The sequence below is a fragment of the Platalea leucorodia genome (genome assembly GCF_965183815.1).
Source record: "Platalea leucorodia genome assembly, chromosome: Z".
Lineage (NCBI taxonomy): Eukaryota > Metazoa > Chordata > Aves > Pelecaniformes > Threskiornithidae > Platalea > Platalea leucorodia.
In genome coordinates this window covers 456,999-469,471 of record NC_138858.1, presented here as the reverse complement: position 1 = coordinate 469,471, position 12,473 = coordinate 456,999, and the positions used below count along the sequence as shown (strand labels likewise).

The window sequence follows — 12,473 nt, the reverse complement described above, 5'->3', positions numbered from 1 at the left end:
CTGTAAAACATGGAAGTGCCTGCGTAGAGCTTGCGCTGCGTGCTGAGGTGAAAATACCCATACTGTGGCTTGTTCCTAGTCACTGATCTTTTTCAGCGTTTCGGTCAGTCACAGGAGATAAATCTGAACAATTAATAGGAAAGTTGCTCGGTTTCCTTAACATCAGAGTGTGGTTGGGAGATGGCTGAGGTTGTAAAGGAGAAACGGAAACTATTAAGGTTGCTAAAATCTATAAACTTAGTTTGCAGTTCTCTAATGAGTGTGCTTACATGTTTTTGTTTATCTGCTCTAGCCTGGTCATCCAGTGGAGGTTTGTAAACAGAGTTCAAAAGCAAATGAACGCTTTTTTGGAGGTAAGGTTCTTTAGCTGCCTTTGTCCCCCCCAGATTTTTTGTTTTTTTAATGCAGACTTCTTACATCAGTGCGTTAAGGGAGTGGGGAGCTTTGCATAACTATCCAAGCTCCGGAATGCTTATGTTTTATGATTTCACAGTTTTACCGTGTATAACAATATATCATCTTTCCTCTATGAGAATGTGGTCTCCTTAAATTATTTGAGCTTGAAATAATTTTGTGATTAATTTTTTAAATTAGGGACTCATACTTCAGCAACTGTGTATTTCATTTTCTAAACCCTCCCTCGTCCTCTGTCATTTACTTAGGTTCTTAATTTTACGTGGCAGGAGAACCTTAACTTTGTTTGCTTTCTTTTAGGGCTTCACAGAACTTCTTCCTATTGATCTGATTAAAATCTTTGATGAAAATGAACTCGAGGTGAGTTTGTTTAATTGACATCCAGAGACAGCAGGGCAGTAATGCTCATCACGAAAAGATGCGTTATGTTCTAGGCTCATCATTCATCGCTTACTCATCGTAAGTGAATTTGCAGACAGAGATGCTTTGCTTCCAGTGGGAAGTGAGATTTTTCTCCCTAATTAATAAATCTATTGATCACAGAAAAGCACACAAAATTGTAATTATTCAGTGAGGTGGTTGGGTATGTGCGTATAAAAGGATGTAAGTAGCTTACTGAATGGATGCCATTATGCCGATACCGGTCATGTTTTGAGCAAAACACTATAAAAGATGCTGTCACACGAAGCATACACGTCATGGTGTACAGTGTTGCTCCGGTAAAATGAAATATTCCGTGAGAATTCTCCTGAGGAGAAGCCCAACTCTCCTTTAGGTTTGCATTTATCTTTGCACTGCTTAGCTGTTTAAAAGGTCAGACAACAGGGGGAAGTGCAACCCTGTTTTTCTGATAAAGCGTGCAGCGTAACACAATGCCGTCTTGAACTGACGCCGTAACAATTTACCTCCATGTGTAGTTACTGATGTGTGGCCTCGGCGACGTTGATGTTAATGACTGGAGACAACATACAATCTACAAAAACGGTTACTGCCCAAATCATCCCGTTATCCAGTGGTTCTGGAAGGTAATATTGTTTACCGCATTTGGCTTCTCCGGCTGTTGCTGAAAGTGAAAGTTCCTGTAGTGTTTTGCTGAGGCTGTTACGAAATCTTTTTTCTTTTTTTTCTTTTTTTTTTTTAATGCGTTGGAAACGAGAGCTGTGGTACTCGTTAGGGACTGGAAGGCAGGAAGTCTGCATCTTCGGTTTTATCTAAAGTGTCTTGCAGTAGTTGTGAAGTAAAATACTTTAATGAAATGAAACCGGGTATGGGACCTGTACCACATCGTGCAGAGTTATACCTCTGTTACAGTCTAATACAGAGAATTTACTCAGGTTTTGATTGGGTTTGTAACAAGGATGCCTGCAGCTGTGGAAGTGCAGACGGTGACTGTGTGTGTCTGTCCGTAGGCCGTTTTACTGATGGATGCCGAAAAGCGGATTCGACTACTGCAGTTTGTTACTGGGACGTCACGCGTGCCTATGAACGGATTTGCTGAACTTTACGGTGAGCTCCCTTTCGCCTGCCCGCAGGTCGCGCGAACCCGGGCACGGCTGACATTTAGACATAGCCAACCTTTGAGGCCCACGTAAGAATTCTCCTTCGGGGTGCCAAGAGCACGGGAGAATTTGGGGGCACGCTGAGAAGGAGCAACGTTCTGTGCACTGTGGGCGTTCCGTAGACGCTCTCCTCGCTCCCACGGAAAACATTTTGGCTGTCAACAGGAATAATATTCACGTCATATGGCGAAGAGGAGAGTGCGTGTTTAACGAAGCACTTCAATTTTTCTGTGTTAATGTCTGAGCTTACTTCTTTTGCATTATACATAGCCTATGCAAAGATCGCTAGATAAACTTAACAAGGTGACTGGGTTTGGAAATAAATAACCACATTCCTACTTCCTTTAATGTAGTTTTAATTAAGAGAGTTTGTAACCGGGTATTTTGTACCAGTTGAAAAACCTAGTACACAAACTGATGCAAACATTTAATTTTTAAAATAATATTTAGGTAGTCTCTGTAGTGTCCAGCAATTCATATTTCACATGATTTTCTTTTTCTACCAGGTTCAAATGGTCCTCAGCTGTTTACAATAGAGCAATGGGGAAGTCCTGATAAACTGCCCAGAGCTCACACATGGTAAGTCGTAAAAGCATAGCATTATATGGCTTTTCTGTATCGTTATCCTGCCAAGAAAGGGGGAAAGAATTCCGGGAGGCAGCCATGCCGTTGCTGCTTCCAGTGTCTAAGCAGCGCTGGGTTTGCCTTCTCACGGGCGTGACAGGCTGCGTTAAGAGTAAGTAGGTGTAGGTGTTCTGCAGTAAATGCAGGTAAAGGAATCCAAACTCTTTCCATCGTAACCTTTCTGATAGAAACAGCACAAGGAATTGCATCTTAACGCTTCAGTAATGTTTCTGTGAATGTTAAAACATCGGCTCTGTTCTTCTCTGTTCTGTCAGTCTGAAGGCTTTGAAAAACACAGGCTGGGCTGTCCCAGGGAGGCGGTTAAAGGGGTGGCAGGAGTTTAGCAGGGCACACTGGAAGGAAAAGCAGGGCCTCAGCTTGTAAGGCTAATACTACTCGTTGCCTTCTTTTGTACGTCTTAGAAATTTGTCACCTCTTCCTCTTTCCTTCTGGAAAACTAAGAAACTGAAGGATATCTGTGAGTTGGCAAAGCAAGAAACCGTTTGTACAAGTAGGGGTTGATGCCTTTTTTTCCTTGGTGCTGTGATTGTACTTCAGGTATCACCTCGCTGCAGGCAGCTTTTTCTCTCGCCATCGTTTTCCTTTTCTCGTTTTCCATGCTACATAAAGGCCATAAATTGTTGGACAGTTCACTAAAAATCTAAGGTCATAGTCCAGCTGATTTAATTTAATCCTAATTTATAGAATTTGCAAATGTTGAAAGCATTCAGTACAAGTCTTTGTCTTGCTCTGTTGCATATCAATAATATGGCTGGTTTTAAGGTAACTTAAATTGTGCTGTATAGGAGAACTAATTTTTAGAACATTGGTACAGAATGGTGATCTTTGCATAAAAATAATCATTCCATAGAAAGAAAGTTTTATTTAAAAAAACCCACAGCAACAACAAAACCCCAAACACCTTCCAAAATCGACCCATCCTCTTCACATTTCAATTATCTGTTAGATTTTACAGGACCTTTTCAAGACCTTCCTTTGGACATTTATTCTTCTTCTTTCTCCCCCGGGGGCAGAGAGTCTGTCCTCTAAGTTCAGAACACCTTTGCTGAGCCATAGAGAACCAGCGTTTTGACAAAGATGAAATGTTTTCAGTCAGCTAAATAAGGGGGGGGTTCTGTTGGTTTTGTCCTTTCCTCAGTGGTTTTTAACAAATTCCCGCTTTCAGCGCTGAAAAGGAGGCGCACGCAGTTGTTCCTGAGCGCTCGCGTGGGGGCCGGCAGGGGTGGTGGCAGAAGCGCCCTGCAGGGAACACAAGCGCTCGTTGGGTTTGCAAAGGACGCTGTGGAGGTTGCCTCCATTTGGACGATGAGATACAGCCTCTGTTAAGGCCCCCAAATTATTTAACATTTTCTGTTTCTTTAAAAGTATGTGTGCTTTTCAACGGATTAGTAAATGATTCTTTTCCTTCTAACTTTCAGCTTTAATCGCCTAGACTTACCTCTTTATGAATCTTTTGAAGATTTGCGAGAGAAGCTACTTATGGCAGTTGAAAACGCTCAAGGATTTGAAGGAGTGGATTAAAACGCCGACCTTTCCCCCTTCCGAGCAAGTTCTGCTGGCACTTTTGCATCCGCCTGGTGGACGTGAGTGCCCGTGGCAGAACAGTTGCACAGCGCTGGTTCATGGAGCAAACCCTTTGGCAGCGCAGTTGCCCGAACCCAGAAGCCTGAACTGCAACCTGTGGGTGGCTTTCCCGACGTTTCCACAGCAGATTGCCAACTGCTTCACGTGAACTCTGATCACATTTCAGCAGGACTTACTCTATTTATGTTGTGCCTCTGTAGGCAAAGCCCTTAATAAATATTTTACATAATTTCTAATGACAATGAATGGAATTAATCATTTTACAGGTATAGTATTACAACTCATGTTTACTTCTTAATTGATTTAGACATTTTCCGATTTTATTTCATTACAATTAAATATCATCTACTTGGAAAAATGAGCATTTTTCTTAATTTCATACCAGACTTGATGCCAGTGTCATTTTTTCAAAGCACATTTTGAGCCTTGTGTTCCCAAACCATTAAGAAAGTAGGAGAAAGCTGCGTTGGAAATTGTCTCTACGTGGGCTATGTACCCAGAGCAACTCTTTTCATTGAGCACATAAATATTTTTCCGTATCCAGAAGTATGGACTGGATGTTGCGTTTTTGTATAAATATTAGAATAGTTACAAGTCAAGGGAGAATCGTAACATAGCATGCCAAATCTCATGTTCAATACAGAAATTGCCTCGTTATTGGTAATATTTACATGTACTATAAAGCATTCTGGGGTAGGGTTGGCATTAATCATTTTAGGAAAATATGCTTAACCCTGTCATTATCTTTGTATAGTGATTCTTTTATTATCCTTTCCTCGTTACCGTTTGCAACGGAGGCATTTGAATGAAACCTGGCACTGTGTGATTTGGCACTATGGAAAACAGGTCTGTTGTGTCTCCTCTTTGTACGCGTTTGCTACCGATAGCTAAATAACAACGGGGGTTCTGGTTGTTTCTAACTGCACCGACTCTAAAGGCACTTTATGTAACACATGGAAGTCATATCTGTTTTTATCATAAACATTAATGTGATTATATTCCTTCTCACTGCACATGTCTCTCTGGTGCAATATCTATCACTTGTGAATTTGGCTGCTGCTGCTGTATAAAAGAAAAAAAACAAACAGATGTAGAGCTGAGCCTGCAGACACGTTCCTCAGCAATTGTTTTTGTGATTTATTTTTTACTTAATCACAAAGATTTATTTAATATACACTGCTATCTAATCAATTTTGTTACCTATGACATGTTGCATGCTTAAACTATAATGTCTGAGTTGCATCTCTTTTGTGATGGATTAAAAGTGAGAGATTTGTATTTGATCCACTGAAGTTAAATGGTTACGCTACTCCTGGAGCAGGTTTGAGGGTATGGCTTCAGCCATTTAGTGTTCGGTTTTGCCCACATACTTACCTCTAGACAGGCTTTTTCCCCCCGAGAACCCGTTTAATGCTTAGGAAGCAAGATGACGCCGCATGCCAAAACAAAATGTCACCTCATTGCCACCAGCTTTTTTAGCCCTGCCCCAGCACCCGCTGGCGAGCGCGATCTGCAGCTGAGAATGAACAGCCGTGCTGCGGAAGCTTTGATACAGTAACGCTTCTCCTGAAGAGGCTACTGGAAAGAAGCTTTAATGCTGATAACATTCAGCAAACGGTTGCGTGCTAGCAAAAAGTTAGGAGGGTTATTCTGTTATTTGAACACAGGTCAAGATTCATTTCCTATTAAGTGAGTTTCCTGACATTCCTTTCTGACCTTTTACTTGTGATGAGTGAGCTTGAACATGAGAAAGGTACTGCATCCGAGTAGACAGAGAACCAGCGTACCGGTCGTTCAGCTGTGGGAAGGAGCGTGGGGAAGGTGGAGAGAAGGAGGTGAAGCCGCTGACCTTCGGTATGTGAGGCCCAGCCGGCTGTGACGTGGCCGCCCTTGAGGGAAGTGGTGTACTCCAAAATGTGTTTTCGTTCTGTCTTACCCTGGAGGATTTCTGGTGTGTTGGGAGGTGCCGTTCATGTCCAGTGCCAGGTATCGGAACCTTAAGAACTCCTGAGGCTTTTTTGGTTGTGAAACCCAAATGTAATCTCATGTATAGATGGAGGCTGTGGCTGAGGTAGAACCTAAAGTCAGGTTGTGTTTAAGAATCTGCCATTTCTCTTGCTGTCATCTTGGTTTGGTCCCTTCCCTCAACTTCTGAAACAGGTTTACCAATACTTAACCTACAGCAAAGCCCTGCCAGCTCTCTAGAATTACACAGTGACAGCTGACAAGAAGAGAAATTTTTGTTGTTTGGATTTTTTTTAAGAAACATGGAATAACTTAGTTTAACATCTTTTCAGATCCACTCCTACTCAGATCCGCTCACCTCACAAGCTGACAGACACTCCAAAAGCAGTCACTAGGTATTAAAATAGCGAGGTAAATTCCACCGTATGAATTGTAATTAATGTGCGTTAAACTGTTGTCGTTTACTTTAGAGAAGGGGGTTTCATTTTTAGGAAACGGTTTAATATTAAAAGCAAGCCCTCGCCTCCCTCAAGGTGTGCTGTTACCGTGGCAGCTTTGAGCGCAGCACAGGAACAAGACCTGACCTAACTCGGGCGGTACTGACAGCTTGTACAGCTCATGCTGACATTTGTGCTATTTTGGCTTCCTTGCAATTAATGCAAATAGCCGAATAAATGCTATTTGTGCTGCTTGTGCCCTAGACGCTGCAACCGCAGCGCTCACCTGCACTGCAACCCTGCAGAGCCCGCAGAGCGCCACGCGCAGCTATCCGAGTTAGCTGTTGTTTCGGAACCGGTCTGTTCAGTGCTCGATGACAGAATTATGCCCAACATCGCAGTGAGCCAGCTCGCTCGCATTGTTACCGGAGCAAGCTACGCGATTAGCACGCAGCCCTGTGGTTTGCCTTACAGGCGCGCTGCAGCTCCCTGCGCTCTGCAAGCGTCCGTTTCTCGTTGGGGCCCATGAGCGAGCCAGACCCCGGGCGGGGTGAGCTGAGGGAATCGCTCGGCCCGGTCCCTTCGTCACATAAAGCTTTTCTTACGGTATCGGAAACCTTCCTGTCAGCTAGAACCGTCGGGCTGTTACTGACGGGCTGGGCATCCTGGTAGTTGCACAGATGGAAGCCCTAAACAATGTACTATACCCACACAACTCAGATTTTGTTATTGGTGGCCATATTGATGGCTAAACCCTTGGGCAGATACGCCCCTCTCTCTCATCAGCCAAAAAGTTAAGAACTTTGTGCTATGACAAAACCCGGGAAGTTACCTTCAGTTTTGCATCAAACTACGTGAGGCCGAGCAAGCGGCTTTAGCTGGGCCGAGGAGAGGGGCCTTCTTCTGCAGGGCTCTTTTACCATAACGCTGTAATGCTGGTGCTGAGATCCTAAGCTGGAGTCCAGGCTTTCCATCTAGGAGTCCTTCTGGAGCTCCTGAAGCTACATTTGAAGGAACCTGTCTAGGAAAAAAGGTAGCTAGATGTCATTTACTTAAAACACCTAAAACACAAAGCAACTTGCGCTCCCGTGGGACTTGCACCATGGTATTGTGCCTGTCTGAACACAGTACGCTCCTCTATACTGAGAGTTTAGCCCGTTCACCACAAAATGGCCCAACAGTGTTTTAAAAGGTTCGATTTGGCTTTTTTTTTGTTAATAAAATGGTAATCATAAAGGTGGTACCTAAACCATTGTTTGCTTTTAAGAAGCCTTAAGGCAAATAATTCATAAAAGTTTTAGTCACAGTACAGAATAACGGGATCTGCAGCCGTCACCTGCTGGTGACATTAAGGCTTAGAGATCTGCGCCCTGCCGGGGTGTAGCTAACGTACACCACACCGATCACGTTAACTCCCGCTTGCATGCCTGTCTGCTGGAAACTGCTGCTTTTTAGCTTTCAGTCCAAAAGTACCAAAAAAAAAAACCAAACCCCCCTCTGTTACCACACGATTGATCTCCGTCTCTCATGCTGACCGCTCCCTCAGCGAATTCCGAGTGGGAGCGGGCAAACGCGCAGCGGCGGCCGCGGTAGGTACTGCGGTTGGGTGCTCGGCCCCGCCAGGCTGGCGCTGCTGCCTGCAGCGGTCGGCGGCAAGCTGTTCCCGGTGCTTTGGGTGAAGCATTTTACATGGCGCTAAAGGGCCAGGAATTGTGACAACGAGGGAGCCAGGGAGGGGAAGCTGGATAGGTCGACTGCACTTCTAAGAGCTAAAAATAAGTGCTCATACCCATGTGATTGCAAGGGCTAATTAGCAGTATGTATAGCAGAAAAGAAAGTAAAGTAGGTTAACAGGTTGGACATCTTAAAACATACACTGATTGTCTTACCTATCTTTTTAAGAAAAACTTTTCTTTTTGTATGTAAAACTACAACAACAAAGAAAAACCCTGCAGCCTTCACCGTTCTGTTTGGATGTTGCACTAAGTAGTAATGCATATTTGAAATGCACAGGAAACTTCTAAAACTGGAATCTAACCATATTAATGTCACATACCCCTCCGCTCCGTCACCGTGCGCCCAGCACCCCCATCCGTGCAAGCCACGGTCAGGCAGCTGTCTGTCGCTGCGCACCTCCGACCATTGCTTGTCCACGTTCATCCTCCACTTCTTAGGTGTTGGGGTTTTGTCCCTTTTCTATATTATTTTCACACAGGCCTTGCTTCCCCCCCCAGTTTTTGTTAATTCATAGCTGTAAAAACATACACGTGTGCATCCACATACAACGGTACGTGGTGCAGTTTTGTACTTCGCTCCGCTCAGCTGCCTCCGCCGCAGATTTGCCGCACCCCTGCGGGAGCAGTAGGTTATGATGCTCAAAACCCAAACGGGAAACTCCAGAAAACAATGTTGCCGTGTTCTGTGTTTGTGAACATAAATTTAAAATCAAATTTAAAACTGAGATTATTAATATTTTCAAACACACAAAAAAGTGTCAAACATTCCAGATTAAGTTCACACTGTAATATTTTTTTAAATCACGAATACTAGAAGGCTATTCAAAATTATGCTAAACTACCTTAAAATTTATTTTAAAAGTACTACTTTTAAATAATGCTCATTTTCACAATTAATTCAGCTTTAAACTGTGGTTGGATTTGATACACTGTGGGGAAAGGATTTGTTTATGGACAAAAGTCATTTTTTCCACTTGTTTTCTGAGGAGCAGTGAAAGAAATTGTAGTTTGTTCTCCTGACAGCAGAAGCTCAATGTGACAAAATGAAGTTGTTGTAACGAAATGATGCAACTTTATTAAATATTTAATAAAGAATTATGGAAGCTACAGCATTTTATACTTCAAATATATTTTTGTCTAACTGAAGCTTTGTTTTGTTTTGTTAAAAAAATAAAACGTTGCCTGAAGGTCACAACCTGCAGGAAGGCTTTCCCAACCTGGGCCGTGGCTGGGGGAGCCGACGTGCAGGCACGTCTGTACCCGATGGATTGATTTGTAAGCGATAAGCACAGCGTCCACCTATTTCGGCTTCTGTAAAAGTGGTTCCCCAACTCCCCCCCCATGATCATCACTGCATTCCTGACACGGTGCCGTGTATAACCTGATTTTCAGCTGAGTACGCGCGCGTTCCCGAGAACAGCTTACAGTGGGTACCGGTCACTGGTGCACAGCCACCTTCGGAAGGCACGAGTCAAGGCAACTTTTCTCTACAAGGATTTGAACAATTAATATAAGGTTAGCGACTACGCAGCGTTCTCTAAAGATGTGTCATTCGATAAAATACCGGTAAGAAGCTGGGAGAGATGCAATTTTTGCATCATCTGTCATCTCCTCTTCCATCCTCATCTCCAGTACAGAAGTGCGGTACCCCATCAGGCTTCCACAAGTCCTGTTCTTGGATTACGCAGTCCCGCAGTGACCATACAAAGCGGCACACTTACAAACCTCTCCTGTTTAAGCCATAACCAACATAAGTGCGAATGTTCTATCATTTGATGTTTGCTGCAGCAAATTCTGCAGCCCGCAATAACACGTGTACTGCAAACAGAATACCCTGCTCGCAACAAACTCGACACAGTTCAGTTTAACAATGCAAGTCTACGCACGGGTAAATTTGCTTTGATTTTCAGTGTTACAATTCCGATGTACTGCTAAGAACAACTTCTTATTAACAGCAATGGGACTAATGTTGCCTTTTCTGTTAATCAGTGTGAATGCCTAACTTAAAAACCACAAAAACGAGAAACCAACAAAAAACACCCAGACCTAACAAAAAACCACAAAACCAAACAAAAAACCCCCACAAAACCCAGAAACCAACAACAAAAAACACACAGACCTAACAAAAAACAAAACAAAAAAAAAGCACCACCCACCACAAGTCATGTTTCTGACTTAACAGCTCGCTTTAGGAACCCAGTACGTTCCTCCTCAGCCAACATCAGTGCTTAAGAGAGCTGCAGATGGACTAAATGGTCTGTTAGTCTTACTAGAGAATCAGTACGTAACAAATGGTCTCCTGGCTTTGAGCTTCACATGAAGCACAGCCTACATGCAACACGGATCGGACTTGCACCAATGCACCTCAAGGCTCACGTAGCGTACCCCTGCAGCTACCTTCAGCTGCGATTTGTTGAAGAAAATGAAAAACAGCACACCACCACCACACTCCCCCCCCCATCCACTCAAGCAAGTGTCCGGGAGTCCCAGATCTGGAAGAGGAACACGGGCGGCCAAGGCAAAAAGAAATCTCTCCCTACGAGCCAGAAGCACCACCGGCCACCAGAAATACTCTGCAACTTAGCAATAGATGCGAATACCTGTTACGAATCAAGTTACTAGGAGCTCACTGATGCTGCCGCATGACTCCTTAAATACCCCAAACCCCAGGTGACTCAGCCTATCAAGCTTTGCAACCGAGCTGGTTTTGTGCACGCGCGTGACGCGGTGGTACATCATCCCAACTTGCAACTGCAGCGTCATTTACTCTGCTTTATTAATGAATGCACCAATCTCTTTACTGTTGAGCTGTATCAACACCACAGAGCAGCAACTCATTTACTTTGTATAAGCTTTATTTGTGCCTATCTGCATTTTCCTCCCTTGGGCACTGGTTTCTGAAAGGGCTGCCCATCTCCTCCCCTTTCTTCCAGCCACCACCTCTTCCTAAGCCAGAGCAGCCAGGCGACACGTTTCACGTCAATGCCATCAGCCGGTATCACAGCCTCCCCCGTGCCGGAACCACCTCGGCTGAACCGGTAACGCGCTCCTTTACAGGAGCGAGCATCCTTGTGCTGTAAAGTGACAAACTCTGTGTAATGCCGAAACATAAAATTAACCAGCACTCTTTACAACAAAAGTTTAAAAACAAACAAAACCCACCTCGACATACATCTCTACCAGTGATACCTACATGGGTATTAATGTTTTGGTGTAGTTACATCCCATAGGTTTCAAAAAAAAAAAAAAAAAAAAGAAAAGAAAACACACACACACACACCCACACCCACACCCACACACCACAAAAAACCCCACACAACCAAACCACACCAAACGCAGCAATTCCATTTATGTTTCTAATTGGAAATGAAAAATGAGTTTTGGCAAGGTAGCGTTAAAGTTGTTAAAGAACGTCTGTACAAATCCTTATGACCTGCTGTTCGTACATGGCTAGTAAGGTTTTGTTGCCCTTGAGAAAGAAGCAAACAAACAAACCAAGCCCCCACGTCGATCTATTCAAATCCCAGATCAATGCCTGCGCACCACCACCGCCTGCAGCCGCCGCAGGAGACGCCGCGGTACCTGCATCAGCCGGGAACACCTTCGCATCTCCAGCCCTGGAACTCGGTTGCTTCCTGCCCTGACATTTCCTGCTCCTGACGAGGGAAAAATCCTACACTACCCAAATTAATTCCCTGTCTTTAAGCTTGCTGTCATTAATAAAAACATCCATACCAGATCAAATTAAAAGTCCAGCTGGACAGGTATCCGATTTGCAGATTCTGCCAGAACAGCTTCAGAATAGGGCAAATAGTAGTGCTTCCAGCAAATGCACTTTCGCACGAGTGACGTGCAGCTCAGGGACCTACTGCGGCGGTGATGGCTTCTTTTTCTTTGCACATAAATAGACCTTTTTTCTTTTTTTAATAAATAGTTTCTGGTGTCATGGGAAATTCTAGCATTTACTGCTTGAGCAGTGTGAAGGAGTATCTCCCTTTGTTTTGAACCTGACGCCTCTTATCTTTTATCTATCCTTGTCTTCCTTGGGCACCTCTGCCCTGCTCGCTCTCCCTGTGTACGTAGCCCAGGGGTCTCCTTTCCCTCGCTTGCCACGGCTTCCAATCCGGAAGGCT

General features: G+C 44.0%; 1 protein-coding gene across 4 annotated transcripts in view; it reads left to right on the top strand.

Annotated features, from left to right (window-relative positions):
* The window catches only part of LOC309602376 (E3 ubiquitin-protein ligase NEDD4-like), a gene marked incomplete at its 5' end in the record, with an annotated part of 193,670 nt that extends 189,050 nt beyond the window's left edge, over positions 1 to 4,620 (top strand). For all 4 annotated transcript variants that reach the window (XM_082335897.1, XM_082335896.1, XM_082335898.1 and 1 more), the window contains 6 exons: positions 293 to 353; positions 715 to 774; positions 1,332 to 1,439; positions 1,824 to 1,920; positions 2,480 to 2,552; positions 4,037 to 4,620. In XM_082335897.1, coding sequence (XP_082192023.1) covers positions 293 to 353; positions 715 to 774; positions 1,332 to 1,439; positions 1,824 to 1,920; positions 2,480 to 2,552; positions 4,037 to 4,139 — 502 coding nt within the window. In that variant the 3' untranslated portion in view covers positions 4,140 to 4,620. The remainder of the gene's footprint in view (positions 1 to 292; positions 354 to 714; positions 775 to 1,331; positions 1,440 to 1,823; positions 1,921 to 2,479; positions 2,553 to 4,036) is intronic.
* Positions 4,621 to 12,473: the final 7,853 nt, after the last annotated feature.